The sequence below is a fragment of the Camelus bactrianus genome, chromosome 23, assembly GCF_048773025.1.
Source record: "Camelus bactrianus isolate YW-2024 breed Bactrian camel chromosome 23, ASM4877302v1, whole genome shotgun sequence".
NCBI lineage: Eukaryota > Metazoa > Chordata > Mammalia > Artiodactyla > Camelidae > Camelus > Camelus bactrianus.
Genome location: NC_133561.1, coordinates 19,742,922 through 19,761,221, shown reverse-complemented (window position 1 = coordinate 19,761,221; position 18,300 = coordinate 19,742,922). Strand labels below are relative to the sequence as shown.

Here is an 18,300-nt window from a genome sequence, read left to right as displayed (position 1 = left end):
GTAGCTCACAGAGAAAAAAATGTGACAATGAATATATAAATGTTCATGTATAACTGAAAAATTGTGGTCTACACTGGAATTTGACACAACATTGTAAAATGATTATAAATCAATAAAAAATGTTAAAAATAAATAAATAATATTATAAAATTAACTCACATTTGCTATGGTTTAAACCATGTTACTTTGGTATTACTCTGGTCCTTTGACCCCCCTGCAATATTTCCTTTGGTCTTTGTACTCTAAAATACAGTTAAGTAACTTGCTTAACTACTGCACTATATTCAAGGATGCAAATTGTCAAGTAACAGACCCAAAGCACTTGTCATGAAGAAGAAAGGTGGAGAATCCAGACAGGAACACAGCCATCTCTTTTAACCCTATTTTCTTTCCAAAGATTGATTACCATCAGCATATATTTGTATCTACTCATTTGATTATGTACATTAAGGTTGTAAGTTACTCAAAGGGTCCATACGAAGTATTATCCTAATTTGCAATTCTAGATTGTGGTATTAAGATATTGAATTTCACACAGCAGATGACAGAGGAGCATGACAAAGTTCTGAAGATAAGTAGCGACTTTCACCATACAATGCTTTGCTTTATCAATAAGACAGAGAGAATGAATACCAAAAGGTTGTATGTAAAAATTATGAAGTTAAAAATGACTTATGGTTACAGAAAAAAAATCCGTATAAGGATAATGATTAGTGAGTACAAACAGACAAAAACACTACAATAGTAATGTACAAAAATAAAATTTTCATTACATACCTAATGGACTGTCAGAAAAAATATTAATAACACAGTATTGCTTTTTATAATACAGCATTATAGTGATTATACATAAATGTTTAAAAGTACCAAGATAAGGTAATAAACAAAAAATATTTTAAACTATATTGGTGACAGGATGAAAGGATGATTTCTTTTTTAATCAGAAGCTTAAAATGACCAATAAATATGACAGATTTACAACCGCCTTCCTCAGAAAAGCAAAATGAAACACTTCTGTCCTCACTCAAATGACGTGCTATTATTTGGGACTGCAAAGCTTATTTTTTCCTTTTTTTTTTTTTTTTTGTCTTGTTATACATCTATGCTATTAATCACTCTGGAAATATAAATTGCAGTTTTGCTATAAAGAAAAAACTATGAACTCTTCAAAGAAAAAGTTCAGTTTAAATACAAGTATAACGAGTAGTTAATATTTTCATAGTTTAAATACAGTCATGTGAAATACAAATGACTCACAAGCTTCCTGTGTTTTATGAAAATACAGAAGCATGTATCTACATATTTTGTCTAGTGACACTCACAACTGGCAAAGTCTTGAGCATGGAGAATACCAAACCTACTAATAAACATATAGGATAATGTGAATTAATGAAAAGTGTTTGCAGTGGTAATCACAAGCTGTTCTTTTCAGATTTTATAGATTAAGAAGCCCATAGCAAACTATGTAATGAGAAGGGACTTTTCACATAAAAGCTGTATGTCGATACAGTACAGTTTACTTCAATTAAGTTACTGTATTGGGTTCCTAAGATTATGCATAATATTCAAATCTGTGATTGTTATTCGGAGGTCCTGTTACTTGGTTGATAAACACTCTTAAGAATTTTGATGGGACAGCCTCTTAAATGAAGGTCAATGGGAAAACTACAGCAACTACTGCCGCATGAAACATATCCAAACACAATGCAATAGTTCTACTCAGTCACAGAAGTTTCTTACGTGGTTTATAGTTCTTTCTCTTTTCTGGTTATGACTTCTTAATCATGTCATTGACAATTAAAAATTCTAATTCTATCAGAGACAGAATTCCAATTCTAATTCTAATTCAGAGATAGGATGATAGGGGAACAAACTTCAAGTATGTTGGCAGTGGTTGAAATTCATTTTAGAATCCAGTTTATTCTAGCTAATGGAGGAGAAGGCTGGTCTGAGTAAATTCCGCATCACTTAAAAAGCAGCGCTATCACATTTTAGGTACAGAGAGTCACTCTATAGATTTGTCAGATGGTAGAATTACTTTTACAGGAGAATTAATATGTGCAAATAAATGCTCTCTGTATTTCAATATAGCTTTATTTTTTAATAGTAGTAGAGATGTCTTGTGAAATACTGTTTATTCATTTGATTAGCTAATTATTTCTTCAGAAGTCAGTAAATTTTAACCTAGCCCTTATCAACATCAGAAGAAAAAAATAAGATTTCATGTATTTGAACCCAATTACTACAATCCATCCTACTTAGCTTTCACTAAAATTAAAGACAAAATTGGCTACCAAATGCTTTCACATGATAAGTTTCTAATAAAAAGATGGTTATAAATAAATACATTATGTCCCCCTTACCAATATGAGCTCTGTCAGAAATGATAAGCCTTTTTTCCCAGCCTTCCAGACCTAGACGAAAAGGGAAAAAAAGATACATTAAATTGAATATTTTGTATAATAATTTTTAAATCTTAATTTCTTTAGAAATACAGTTTAAAATTTTTTTTCACTGAAGTAATCATTTCAGTATCTTTTCCTTGCACAGGAAATATGTTTAACAAGAATTTTCTCACCTGTCACTCTTTATACAAACTCATTTACAAATTCTATCTTTCTAAATGTTTTGCTCTAAAAAGCCAAAACTTAAACCAGCCATAGCCACGTAAAACACTTCTAAGAAATTAAAAATGCAATTGGTAGGAAATATCATTCTGATGGAGGCAATAGGTGGTGAGGGGTGAGGTGCCACACAAGGGGAGAATTTCAAGAAAAGGGAATTGATTTGGGAATGGCACCCTTTCACAAAAGACAATTATAAAAAGTGACTAAACTAAGATAATGTTCTCATTAATTCCTCCAAAGTAGTATCCAATACTATACTTATCACAATGAATTATAACAAAACATATGTAGCTCCCCATTTAAGTGTAAATGCCTGAGAGCAGGGGCCATGAGTTTTCATCGCATGGGCCCTGTCATCCAATAAATGTTCAAAAAAAATGTTGAATGAATAGATAAATCAATCTAAATCTTTTTCTTTAAAGATAGTACCTTAGTAGGTTATATGCATTCTAAGTATAAGCCACCAAGCCATATTTTCAAAACAAATATTCAGATATTAAAAATTAGTTGTTAATTTTGATAATATCCAAAGATTTGCTTTAAAAGTTATTCCTTATAGATTAAAAAGGAGAACTTTCCTGGTAAAGTGCTAAAAGATAAACTGGAATATTAAGCCTCCCGCTCTATAGCTGTTTTTGACATGTAAACACATACATATTCTAAAGTTAGTTTAGGGAATATTGTAAAGAAAATATTACAAAGAAACTCAGTAAAGTGGATTCAGCTGGGTTAGACAGGCCAGAAGGAAAAACAGTAGGGCAAAAATTGCAAAGGGGATGAAGGACAGCAGAGAGCAGCATGGGAGCCTCAAGCTGACCAATTTAAAAAGCAGATACAAGCAACACACAAGTAAAAATGAAGGGTGGACAGCAGAGATGGCAGCAGACAAGATTCTGTGAAGTCAGATTCAGTTGTTAGAACACTTGAGGATGGACTGCTACTTTTAAACCTGGAAAATAAACTTAACAATATAACAGAACTTAGTACTTTTAAATATGAGCTAAGGGGAAACTCACACTAATGATTTTCCTCAATTGTGTATTATTTGCATTGCCACATTCCCCTCAAACCCTAGCAAGGTACCCAAATTGAATGTAAACAGACTTCCAAAAATGCAAAAGAGATTAGGAAAGGCAGGAAATGAAGGCTTCTTTTTTTTTTTTTTTAAGATGGATGTGGATACACTGCATAGAAGGAGCATTTCCTTCATTTGGAGGCAGGGACCTACACAATCCTCTTTTACCCCTGGAATATAGCAACCAAGGGAGTCCCAGATCCTCTAGGAAACGAGACTAACAGTACACACAGTAGGCTTCACTGGCTTCCTGACTGCCTCAAGCTAACTTTTGGTTCAGGCAGAAGGGGATGCTAACTTGAGCACAAATGACAAAATAAACTCGTGAATTTCCTAGAGTTTTGCCACCAAATAAATAGTAATTCTAGCCACCCAAAATTTGCAGATGACCAATGTGCAAAAATTCAAGACTTACACAATGACCCTGTTATGTTCACCTTTTCATTAAAATACTGATGAATAAAATTTAGTAACTGACATTAAAAATATTGTCCTACAATAACCTGCAATTTTAAAGCAGAAGACAAAAATGTTACATTTGTCTGGAACAAGATCCCAGTAAAACTTAACAGAAAAATAACTGGTTACCAGACAAAGTAGACTCATTCTTTCATACCTTTTCCTTTTTGAACATTTTTCTCTGCTTCCTCAAACAATCCAGGTAGATGAATTACCACACCATTTCCTGAAAAAAAAAAAAGAAAGAAAAAGAAAAATTAAAATTATAAAATAAATTCCAAACTTAAACATGTATATTTATAATATAGACATACATAATGATATTTAAATAAAGACATTTACAAAATACCTTTATTTAGAATAGTAGAAGAGTGAGGTACTTTGATTAATAGGACATTTTGATTTATCAAGAAGTTACCACAGAAATGATTCCAAATTTTAAACAGCAGTATAACGTAAATACATAATACAACATAATACATAGAATATAAAACACTGTAATTTGAAATTTCTGTGAAACTGTTATTTTGAAAGTAACTAGTTATATAGTTTTAGGCAAATTGAACCAGATTATTGTATATTCTAAATCAATGTCCTTCAAATTGGGGAATCCCAACCTATATTAGTGGTCATAAACCCATTTTATTGGGTTGTGATTAGCATTTTTTAAAAATAAAAGACAAGGTGGGGAGGGTATAGCTCACTGATAGAGCACATGCCTAGCATGCATGAAGTACTGGGTTCAATCCTCAGTATTGCCACTAAAAATTAAATAAACCTGATCACCTCCCCTCTCCACCAAAAAAAAAAAAAAGAAAAAATTAAAGACTAAAATAAAAAATAACAGATTGCATCATATGTCCAGAATCAATCCATGAAACAGACTTCTTGTATTTTTTACCATGTGTCACAGTGTTTAGAAAACTGATTTGATGATCTAACATTTCATTATAGAATTAAGATTGTCAATGATCAGAAATAAATGCAAAGTAATCATTCCCAAAAGTATTAGTGCTAAAAGATCTGAAAGGGTTGTAAAACAGCCAGTTAGGTATATTCCAGAAGGTACCACTGTCAAGATTAATAAGCAATCAATGAATCATTTGATTAGTAAGAGATTAAATCAGCTTAGATAATGAGAAATGAACACTATTATCATTTGGCAGGAAAAAATCCCTAAGTTCAGTTTATATACTTACCAATGAATGCAGTAACATTTGGATTAATTATTCCACTGGGCAAAAGATGAAAATCATATTCCACAGAATCTACAACAACTGTATGGCCGGCATTATTCCCTCCCTGGAATGCAAGATAGGGAGAAATGAACCTGACAATCAATACGACAAATAACATATCTCCTTCCAAGGTGGATTAGTGATCTCTTGCTAAAATGTCAATACAACTTAAGTGTTTGCGATGAATACTTACTTTAGAGGCTTTACAATGATTTTCTATCCTCTCTCCTTCCCCACTATCGCACACTTAGAGTGGTTATTCCTGACAGGATACCTACAGGCAGCATAGTACTCGACAGTGAAAAACTCAAAAGCTTCCCACTAAAATCTGGGACAAGACAAAGATGCCCACTATCACCACTTCTATTCAACATAGTCTTGGAAGTCCTAGCCACAGCAATCAGACAAGAGAGAGAAATAAAAGGGATCCAAATTGGAAAGAAGAGGTGAAAGTGTCACTATATGCAGATGACTTGTTACTATATATAGAAAACCCTAAAAAGTCCACACAAAAATTACAAGAGTTGATCGAAGAATTCAGCAAGGTAGCAGGTTACAAGATTAACGTTCAAAAATCAGTGGCATTTCTTTACACTAACAATAAATCAACAGAAAAAGAAAGTAAAGAAACAATCCCCTTTAAAATAGCACCCAAAGTAATAAAATACCTAGGAATAAACCTAACCAAGGAAGTGAAAGAAATATATACAGAAAACTATAAACCATTGATGAGGGAAATTAAAGAAGACTTAAAAAAAAATGGAAAGATATCCCATGCTCTTGGATTGGAAGAATCAATATTGTTAAAATGGTCAAACTGCCCAAGGCAATCTACACATTTAATGCAATCCCTATCAAATTACACAGGACATATTTCACAGCACTAGAACAAATCATAATAAAATTTATATGGAGCCATCAAAGACCGAGAATTGCCAAAGCAATACTGAAGAGAAAGAGGCTGGAGGTATAACTCTCCCAGACTTCAGACAATACTATAGAGCTACAGTCATCAAGACAGCATGGTATTGGTACAAAAACAGACATATAGACCAACGGAACAGAATAGAGAGCCCAGAAGTGAACCCACAAACTTTTGGTCAACTAATCTTCAACAAAGAAGGCAAGAATATACCTGGAATAAAGACAGTCTCTTCAGCAAATGGTGTTGGGAAAACTGGACAGCAGCATGTAAAACAATGAAGCTAGAACACTCCCTTACACCATACACAAAAATCAACTCAAAATGGATCAAAGACTTAAACATAAGACAAGACACAATAAACCTCCTAGAGGAAAATATAGGCAAAACATTATCTGACATACATCTCAAAAATTTTCTCCTAGAAGAAATAAAAGCAAGAATAAACAAATGGGACCTAATGAAACTTACAAGCTTCTGCACAGCAAAGGAAACCATAAGTAAAACAAAAAGACAACCTACGGAATGGGAGAAAATCTTTGCAAATGAAACTGACAAAGGCTTGATCTCCAGAATATATAAGCAGCTCATACGACTTAATAAGAAACAACCAAACAACCCAATCCAAAGATGGGCAAAAGACCTGAATAAGCAATTCTCCAAGGAAGACATACAAATGATCAATAAGCACATGAAAAAATGCTCAATATCACTAATTATCAGAGAAATGCAAATCAAAACTACAACGAGGTATCACCTCACGCCAGTCAGAATGGCCATCATTCAAAAATCCACAAATGACAAATGCTGGAAAGGCTGTGGAGAAAGGGGAACACTCCTACACCGCTGGTGGGAATGCAGTTTGGTGCAGCCACTATGGAAAACAGTAGGGAGATTCCTCAAAAGACTAGGAATAGACTTACCGTATGACCCAGGAATCCCACTCCTAGGCTTATATTCAAAAGGAACCCTAGCTCAGGATGACACCTGCACCCCAACGTTCATAGCAGCACTATTTACAATAGCCAAGACATGGAAACAGCCTAAATGTCCATCAACAGATGACTGGATAAAGAAGAAGTGGTATGTTTATACAATGGAATACTATTTAGCCATAAAAACCGACAACATAATGCCATTCGCAGCAACATGGGATGTTCCTGGAGGATGTCATTCAAAGTGAAGTAAGCCAGAAAGAGAAAGAAAAATACTATAGGAGATCGCTCCTATGTGGAATCTAAAAAAAAAAACAAAACATAAATACAAAACAGAAACAGACTCACAGACATAGAATACAAACTTGTGGTTGCCAAGGGGGCAGGGGGTGGGAAGGGACAGACTGGGATTTCAAAATGTACAACAGATAAACAAGATTATACTGTATAGCACAGGGAAATATATACAAGATCTTATGGTAGCTCACAGAGGAAAAAAATGTGACAATGAATATATACATGTTCATGTATAACTGCAAAATTGTGCTCTACACTGGAATTTGACACAACAGCGTAAAATGACTATCACTCAATAAAAAAATGTTAAGAAAAAAGTCTGAGTCAGGAAATGTTGATAGGTATAAATTTCTAATTAAGAAGCTTCAAAGGTCAAGGGAGATTTTTAAAAGTTTAGAAGGGAATGAAACGGTATTAGTCTGCAAAAGTAACTCCTGACTCTTCACTTAGCTTGGTATTAGGTCTTCTTCCCAAAATCACTCTCCTAACTGAGTTCCCACTGTAAGAGAGGAGATGAAGGCAGTCAACTGCCCCTTGACAGTGTTACAGACCTGAACCAATGCTGTCTCTTTTCTAGCAACAGTGTTGAGATCTAAGAGCTTCATGCACATAGCCCAGAGGCATTTCTCAGTCCACTTAGTCGGGCCTATGTTTTCTCTTTGTCCTTTTTGCTCTGAATATATGAACACTGTTCTGTAATCATAGAGCTCAAAATGAACATCAATCAAGAAATCAGAGAAAACACTATGGATTATAGCAGAGAGCAGGAATGCCTCTGAACTACTCCAGCAACCAAAAAAAGGGCTCCCATTTCTTGTCTAGCCTTCAAGCTTCTTAGAACCCTAACAAGCTTTTGAGTCTATGCCTATTACCTGTGCTGTTTCTCGGTAAAGACTGTAAGGCCTGTGTCCCTTTCCAGATTAAACATTTCACTATTTGCCAAAACTAAAACACGTTTCAATCTACAGCAATAAAATAATTATAAACAAGGATGACTATTCTTTTATAAAAATATTCATATAATTGCAATTAGTTTACAATTTCGAAGGAGAGCAGGTTAAGTTAGCAGCAGTAAGTTGATCAAATTAAACTATTCAACAGTTACCAGACACACTAGATGGGAAGAGAAAACATATACAGGGTATCTGAATTTCTTTTTAGCAAACACATCCAAGTGCACTGCTCAGTTACCTTTTAAAGGCTTAAGATAGCCTCTTTACCTTACACTACTATGGTTACCTTCCAGTCTCATACACAGACAAATGTCACACAAATGACAAAAAGCTCAGGTACTTTATCTTTTATACCTTAAATTACCATTATAAAACAGCTTCTCACAATGAAAATGGAAAGGAACATTGCCTTGGGGCATTTCAGGCTCCTAATTAAGAAGCTGTAGAGTCGAGGTACCAAAATGTAATATACACACTTACTAACAAGGCTCAGAGATGACCAGGGTCATAGATGGGAGGATCAGACATGCAACTAAAAACTGCATAAACCAATAATGTTATGCAGCTCTTTGTAAATGCTTAATACAAATTCATCTAATCATTACATTTATGGAGATATTTTCTTTAAAATACACTGAAGTTGAACTGCAGATTTCAAGTCAAAAAACTTTTCTCTCATGAATAAATCCTTCCTTTAAGAGGGTTTTTTAAAAGCTTGAGACAAAGATCCCTTTTTTAAAATTTCATGGGACCTCCTATTTTTAAAGAGTTTTATTATACTGAATTAAATATAATTAAAAGTTGTTCAGTATAAAGAACCATTCCACCTTGGAGCCATAGTAGCCATGGGAATTCTCCTCTATTTACTGTTCTTTTTAATTGCTTTCTCCAGACCATACTGAATACCTCAATGTCCCTTTTTCCACTGACAAAAGTATTCTAACAGTCACCAATCTTCACTTATTGGTATGTAGGTCATCCACATTAACCTTTGGTGTCAAAATCTGACCTAATTCCTGAAAGATAATATAACTAGATTTGTATCCAGTTACAGTAAATAAGCTATTAAATACATATCAACTTACCAGTTCACTCTAGATTTGTTCTAGGCAATAGTTTTTCCTAAAGAAACATGAAAACACCCAAGTAACCCACCCATTTCCACCAAAATTAAAGAAACAGAATATTGACCAGATACTAAGATGATCTCTTATACTTTAAAATTTTATGTCTCAGAAATAGAGACAATGCTATTATATATATATGTGTGTATGTATACGTGTGTGTGTGTGTGTGTGTGTGTGTATATATATATATATATATATTTATATAAATATAAATCCAATAGGTTTAAATAGTGAACAACTTGTGAACAACTTGGGACATCCTCAATGACCAAACTTTGAGATCTATGTGCCTTCAGCAGAGAAAAAGTACTTACTAGAATCACATGGCATTCAACCGGAATATGCTGAGGAAATACACACAAAAAGATACAAATATCACTTATCTATTTTCTCACAGATACAAGAGATAAGACTTGAAATAAAAACTAGAGAAGTCTTTGAACATAATGGTACAATGTAAAAAATACTAGTTAAAAATATTAAGTAACAAATGTTAATCCAAGGAATGCTGGGGATTCCATGTTAAACTCGTGCCAACAGACAATTAAACTGTCCAGGAGTATATTAAAAATAATTTACAGGAAAGGGCTAAACTACTGATTTCAAAAAATTTCTAAGGGTGATCCAGGTCACCCAATAAATATTTTTTGAATATTTACTTCCTCTCTGCCTCACATAGTACTAGGTGCTGTGGAAGAAAACAAAAAAGGAACAAGTCCTCTTTTTGAGAAAATGTATATTCTAGCAGGGAAAGCACAGTAACCCAAGAAAGCAAGATTTAACCAACTCCACCACACACTGGTATATACACTCATGTACGCACTTGGGAAATGCTATGCATAAAAAGCAACCCTGATAGTCAGGAGACATAGAAACAGCAATCGTTATAAAGCTGGAAGAATGGCTTACCTTAAATGCTAATTCTCCACCATCTTCAAAATTATGGGAAGTGGTTTAGAAAACAATTTTAGCTGTATAAGGTCAAGGCATTAAATAACACTGAAATTATTCTCTTTTCAATTATCTTTCAACCTTTCTGATTATTTCAAGGAGAAAGTCTGTCTGCTGATGGTATGTCTTTTACATTTCTTTTTTTTAATATTTTATTTATTTATTACTGTATTATTTAATTACTTTATTTTTTGGTATAGGGGGAGGTAATAAGGTTTGTTTATTTTTTTGGAGGAGGTACTGGGGATTGAACCCAGGACCCTGTGCATGCTAAGCATGTGCTCTACCACTTGAGCTATACCCTCCCTCCTTGGTATGTCTTTTACATTTCTTTTATCACCTACTAATAGCTGGTTTCAGAGCCTTCAGCAGATACCAGCACCTAGCTACAAATTAACATTTTTGTCATTACTTTTATATTTAGCAAGTGACAGGATACACTTTCCCATTATAATTAATTTTAGTTAAATTTTCCTTTTATATTAACTTTAAAACCCTGAGGGGGAAACACAAAGAAAGGGAATAATGTACTGGCTATCCCTGATCACAGGGAACTTCTTGCCTGTCACTGTAACCACGACTACCAAGCTTTACTCTCTCCAAGAACAATAAATTAAGTCCTAATTACTTAAGGCCCAGTATAAACTGCAGTAATTAAAATCTTTGTAGTTTCTATTCAACAAAATAAAGTAAATAAAGTATAACAGTTTACTTTGAGAGAATTTATGTGGGGAAACTGGTAACAGGCTTCCTAACAAAACTACTTTTGTGCTGCCAGGAAGGGGTCTTCCTATTCTCATGCTTTAACTCTTTGAAAAACCTGTACTATTACCCTTCTCCATCCCAGCTCTGGCAATACTTGTTTAAGTAACAGCTGTCCACTAGATGGTAAGTTCCTTGTGGGCAGAAGCCCTGCCTTTTTCAGCTTTTAACTCTAGGGCTAAGTGGTCCCCTGCAGATACTCATTATGTGATTGCTGAATGAAAGAACTGTGCCTGGAGTTGGTCCTATACATAATTATTCTTCTCTTTCTCTTAAAAGATATATCGATTTAAAATTAAGTCATTCTTTCATGCACGTCCTACACACTTATCTAAGGATCGAGAGTACGTAACAAGTTATAAATAACTCCCTGTAAATCCTGAGTCTGAAATATAGGCCTTAAGTGCTATGATGATGAAAACGCCACTAGTTTTGCATCCATTCTCTCCAAAAGGGCATTTTATATATTAAAATATATAGTTAAATGCAATGTCAGGTTGTTTTTAAATTGTATTTTTACTGGAAAAAAAATTCTTTATTTTATGATTCCATTGTTGAAAATAGAAATACATTATGCATATACCTCTTCTGGAGAAACACTGTATATTTGATTTTATGAAATGAATATGACAAATACATATACACATACATATAAAACTCTAGCAAAATACATATTATTTTCAATAATGCACAAAACTTGAATCATCAAACAAGGCAATTCAAGCTCAAAATGTCTTTCCTAAAGATGACCTTTCCCAGCTCTCCATACTCATTAAGAATTTCAACATTTCATAACCTTCAATTTTATAAGCCAGGAGAACTTCATTAAATAGATATCAGCTCACTAGTACAAATAACAAAGTTACCAAGGTGAATCACAAGAGATAGGCTTAAATCTACTCATTACTGATCTACTTGCACAAACAAGACGTAAAAATCCTTGGAGTGATGAACTATTAAAAGACACTAGGAGAATATAAAGATTTTTAAATTGTATAAGGAAGGTAGTAAGTCAATAGTTTACAGGTGAGTAGTCTGCCTAACAAGTCTGCTCATATGTTTCTCCTCTATCTTCAGCTAACATTTTAAAGCCAAACGAGGCTCTTTCTCAATCACTTCTCTCTAGGTTTCCCAAGGGCATCAGAGTGGTCCATGACCTCCTTCAGGAGTACTTCTCTAGTAATACAGTAACACCTCCAATCAACAAACTAATTCTACTACTTTTCAGAGGGATATTAAAATTGAGGCTCTTTTAGAATAAATGCTATAAATGGTTACACTCCCAAAACCTTACAACCCATAATGTAGCTCAACCCCAGTACTACTATTTCCATGTAAGGAAGACCTCAGAAATGACAGTGAAGGAGACAAACAGGCCTCAGGTCCCTCCCCTCCTACCCAGAAAAAGTTAGGTATCCTTATACTTCTTTCCCCACAGCATGGCCAGACCTGATTTTAAGACAAAAGGAAGGTGAAGGCCAGCCTTCTGGAGCACTCCAGCTCCTAAGGCAATATGAGGCAGTAATTCAAAGACAACCCCTTTAGGGATGTTATTAAGTATGTGTGCTGCCAGAAAGGTGGAGGAATTACAGCCTAGAAGCGAGGTAGAGGTGGTGGTGGTGCTAACGGTAAAACTAAAAGGAAATTGGTGTAACAGCTATCTTAACCAAGGAAAGGAACAGGCAGGGTGAATTTCTGCACGCAAAAAACACCAGGTGTTTGCATTTAATGTTTGATGTACCTATGATTACCTTATTTCTGCATGTTCAAGTGGTATTCAATTTTAGGTAAAAAAAACTTCCAATCAAGTGGGCCTACTAACTTGTTAGAACATACACAGCATCATCATATTGCCATGTATGTTCAGGAAGAAGAAACGTTTTTGCAACCTAAACAGACAGCAGTTAACTTCAAATATTACATTACAATTTGTTTTGAAAGTGGTTATTGCTCAACTATTTCGAATTTTCAAATTGCTAATAGTTATCTAAGAGCCTTTACAGAGGCCTACCCTGTAGGCTGCTTCAAAGCAAACGACAAATAGGAAAAAAGCTTACACTGAAAACCACGTGCCTCCCAGTAGAAAGTATATTACCATTCCATTTCCTGAAAGTTCACTCTAGATGTGAGTGTGTAACAATGTAAGTATTTCTAGATATCAGATTTGACATCCATGTATTTACTTGCCTCACTCAAAGAGCTGGGATTCCTTCCTCTGGGACCAACAGGTAAACATAATCTCCCCTCCGTTTTCTGGGTACGGAGTGAAAAACCGGAGCCATTAAGAACAGTCCAAAGCCCCGAGGTGGGTTCTCATGCCAACAAAGTGGACCAGAAGAGGTTAAGCTCTGCACACTCGGTGCCTGCAGGTGGGGGAGTGGTGAGTCTGGATCTCAGGGCGTTTCGGCCCACTCGGTCTCCCTGGGCGGGTGGGTGATGATGGGGAGGGTTCTGCGGCCGCGCAGGGTCTCCGCCCGGAGTCCAGAACAGGCCTCGAGCGGTAGCTCCTCAAACTCGGACCGTATCCCACCTCCACTCCGGCCCTAGACCTGGGGTTGGGCACTGGTCCCCAGACGGAAAAATGCAATTCCCCAGGCATCGCGCATCTCGATGGCTTCATGTCAACCCGCATTTTCCTCCAGAGCTACCCCAAGCCCTCAACCCAGGACCCCAGGTCAGGGGTCTTCGACCTCCCGCCATTTCTCCGCGTCGCCGTGGCTCAAAACAAGAGGAGAGACCCTCAAGGTGACACCTTATTTTGGACAGTGGATGCGAGTTCTGGGCCCGAGCTCGCGGGCCGGCTTCCCGTCAAAGCGCGGCCGCCTCACCTGGCAGCGGCACACGATGTCGGCGTCCTGCGCCAGCAGATCCACCACCTTCCCCTTGCCTTCGTCGCCCCACTGCGCGCCGAGCACCACCGTCACCCGGTTCCCTCCGGGCCGCGCCCTGGGGCGGCCGCAGTCGCCGTTGGGCAAGGAGGATGCCGCCGGGTTGGTCTCGGCGAACGCCATGGCTCCAAAGACGCTAGGAGAGCCCGAAGGGGACGCGGGTGGCTGTGAGTGCGCGAACCGAACTGCTCTGCGGCCGCCAGCCACATGCGGAGGAAGAAGCAGCCAGATCCAACCCGCCCCCGCCCCGCCCCGCCCCGCCCGCCCGCCGGGTCGCCACCCTCCCGCCAGGCCCGCCCCGCGTCCTGCTGCCCTCTCAAGGGATACCAGGACCGCCCCGCGCACGCCGGCTTCTGCAGCACCGCCCCAGGAAAAGGCCACGCCCCTTCCGCGGCCGGGCACCCCTCCAGTGCGAACCAGATGAGCGGAAAGGGGCGGGGGCGGGGCTTCGAGCTCGCTTCTGCCTCAACGCCCCGCCCATCCGCCCTTCCTCCAGCTTTTCAAACTGGAGAGGCGCGGAGGTGCGTGCCGGTGCGTCGGACTACAACTCCCGGCAGCGCTCTGGCTGAAGCGACGAATTCCGGTGATTTGGTGTCTGCTGTCTGTACGTTTGTCTCTGAAAGTGATCATTTTTAAATTATTTTTTAACTTGTTTTTGTTAGAGGATGAGATAATGTGTGCACATACAAAGGGTGGAATTTCAAAATACAAAAGGGGTGAAATTGGAACTTATTATAGTTTTAAAATTGGAAAGTAAAGGTTTGAAGTGAGAACAGAAGGACAAGGATCAAACAGGGCAAACTCAAAAGGAAAGCCTTAAGCTTAATTCCTTTGATAACTATGTAAGTTTAAAAAGCTAAAGCTCTAAACTTTCTTAGAAACAATGAGCAGTGCATATATGTAAATTTTTTAAATATGTGTAATATATATATGCATTTACATGCAATATATTGTATATGTGCAGTCAAATTATTTTACCTAATAAAAATGAAAAATAAAAAGCAAAGCCTTAATGTAGAGGACATTGGGCCTGAAAATCTAGAGATCATGTAGAGTCCTAAACCTAATCATTTATATCAGTAACAGAGGCTTAGAGAGGAGGAATGAATTACCGGTATCATATAGTGTACAGTAGTGCACTTTTAATTCCCACAACCATATGAGGTAGGTAATACTATCTTATCCTTATTTTACAGGTTTTAAAAGTTAGTTAACTTCATCTAGTGAGGACTGAATTAGTACCTAGATGGTCTGAATCCAGAGCCCAGGTCCTTTTCTGTATATTCCACTCCTCTTAGTATTTCAGTTGTCGCTAGATTCCAAGGAAAATATGAAACTAGACAAACCTCATTTTAAATGGAGTTGGGGAGCCCCAAAGTGGGAGCTCTCATGCAGGTACCATCCCAGCAGACTGTAACAAGAAGGAAGGCAAGAATATTGCTTTTCTTCTGGTACAAGGAAGGACATTGTTTTTTACATAGGAACTTTATCACCTGCTTTTAAAAAAGGAAGGCAGATCCCTCCCTGCCCCAGCAACAATGCTCTAACCCTTGAAATCTTTTTGTCACTTTTACTAAATGAATAATTAAATATTATTTCATAATGATCTGTGATCCAATTTAATCGTGTCCAAAACTTTGGATATTTTTGACAAACTTCCCCAAAATCAAATTGTAAATGAAGTCTTTTTGACCTTAAACTAACTTTGGGATTTTTCTGGAGGGCCCCTGGAGCATCTCAAAGGGTCTGTTTTATCTCCTTATAAAAAGGGAAATATTAAACTAATTAGGCTTATTTGGGAAATTATGTGGGAAGCACTGTCAAATAAAAAATAACACTAAGCCTTCTTTATGTTGTATCTGTATAGATATATGTTATAAATGTCTCAGAAATTATATGACATTCCTAGAAATCTGATATGTCCTCATATATTATGATTCATAATTCTAGCTTTTACAATGTTGTATGTCACAGAAATAACCAAATTCCCTTGTCAATTCCATTATAATGAATTCTTATTGGATCTTTAATAATGGACATTTAAGTCTTTTGTCATTCACAGTCATTGTTTTGATCTAATGTTTTGCAAAAAGATTCCTACAAAAATGCTTCATCTTCAAGGAGATTCATGGAAAAGACCCTAACAAGTACTCTAGAATGCAGATTTCTGATAACTTTAAGATCATAACACTGAACTGGGTAAATAGTTCTAGAACTTTAATGGAAAATTTATTGATTCATAAAGCTGCTAACCCAAGATCAAGACCAACAAGAATTGCAGGGAACTAAATGAACAAATAAGGATGATTATAATTTTTATGATTTTTTATCTTTTTGTTTCTACCTGATTCCCCCAGAATTTGAAAACTCTTAAGTATTCTTTTCCTGACAATACAGTTAGTTATTTATGTGAATTCAATGAGAACATGTTCTGCTTATAACAGGATACAATTGGAAATATCGACTACATTACCAAGGCTTTGACTGGAATGTCATATTTGAGAGAGAGAGAGATACATAGACTCGGATATGAACAGACAATTCTAAGGAAGTGCTTGGAAAAATTAAACCTAGTACCTTGCTTATAAGGTTCCAGCAAAGAAGTCTTAAAAAGAGCTTTATTTGATCAATCACTATTCTTTCTATAATCAAGTTGAATTTAATACAAACAAATTAATTTTACTATGTTTTTTTATTAAAAAGGGGGATAATTATGGAGAGAGAAATTATTTTTGCACCTTTGTAGATATTAGATTCTTACCCTGTTAATTTTCTTCAGGGTTTTGTTATATACCTGTAAGCTGGACTGGATCCTAAACTCTCCTAGGAGTTTCCTCAATTATCTGACTACAAAGCTCCAGACTAATGTTTCTGATTTTCTCCCACCCTTCTGATTTGAAATCAATAAGAACAAAGACTGCCCTTAAATTTCCTTGGAAGGAACTACACCAAGATCCTCCTCACTGCCCAAATGCAGCCAGACTTCAGAGGCTTGGGCCGTGGGTAGACATGTCATGGCTAAAGAAGACTTCACCCGGCATCCAGTCCTATAACAAGTGCTGAATCAAACTGACTAGGAACTGAAACAGACAATAGCTGAAGGAGACATCTTTCCCATAATGACTGGACCAGGCCTGTATATCTTTTCCTGCTGTTAATGTCTTACCTTATCCTTTCCCTCTTCTTCTTGGAAAGACAATACTCGTTTCTGCATTTTCAACCTATTACACGACAATGGTGACTCTTTCATCTATTCCGTAAAAAATGTTTTCACTTTTCCCAAGTGCTACTGCTAATTTCACCCAGCATCCCCTTGACATCAGCTACAGGTTAAGATGTTGGAAGCCTCCCATTGGTCCACCCCATTAAGCCTCCTTAAGAGAGACCTTCAAGAGGCCTACCTCAGTCTGAGTTTGCCTCCATAAGGAGAGCCTTTCTCCTCTGGATCAGAATAAATTCCAGTGGATGCATGGTCAGAAATCTGTCTCTAACATTAGGAGAGCTTGCCAATTCATCATTTGACTTGTTAGCTAAGGCAGTTTTGCAATTTCTCATAGCCCTTGATTAGCTACTTGCTGAACAAGAAGGCATTTTCTTCAATAGCAAATACCACCTTCTTGGTTAAATGCCTCTGGAGGAAGAAAAACTCAATTAGACGAGATCGAGGAACTAACCCATTGGTTACAACAAATTTCACCTGATGACCACTCATCTTTTGACCTACCTTCAGGTTTGGGCTCCTGGTTTAGAACCAACATATAAACATAACTTTTCATATTACTTTTAACTCTGCTTTGCATAGTCCATTTTAAATTTCTTGTTAAATCTTTGTTAAAACGACATACCCAATAGGGTGATACTAGCTTAGTGCAATGTTTATGATCTTTAGATGGAAAATGCTTGGGAGTTATCCCTCCCACCCTTCCCTGTTACTCCAGCGTGGCCTCAGTGGTTTCCAGTCTGCTCTTTCCCTATGACATGGGCATGGGAACCAGAAAAGCGCCTTCCTGGCACCAAGGGACAAAATGCAGAAAACCTGACTCTTGATCAGCAGTGCTTTTGAGGA

The 18,300-nt window shown here is 36.8% G+C and overlaps 1 protein-coding gene across 1 annotated transcript in view; it reads right to left on the bottom strand.

The window, feature by feature from the left end:
- The window catches only part of ADSS2 (adenylosuccinate synthase 2), a 31,827-nt gene extending 17,350 nt beyond the window's left edge, over positions 1-14,477 (bottom strand). Inside the window, exons 1-4 of the mRNA XM_010973522.3 lie at positions 14,175-14,477; positions 5,361-5,463; positions 4,319-4,387; positions 2,364-2,414 (exon numbers count right to left, since the gene is read on the bottom strand). Coding sequence (XP_010971824.2) covers positions 2,364-2,414; positions 4,319-4,387; positions 5,361-5,463; positions 14,175-14,357 — 406 coding nt within the window. The 5' untranslated portion in view covers positions 14,358-14,477. The remainder of the gene's footprint in view (positions 1-2,363; positions 2,415-4,318; positions 4,388-5,360; positions 5,464-14,174) is intronic.
- Positions 14,478-18,300: the final 3,823 nt, after the last annotated feature.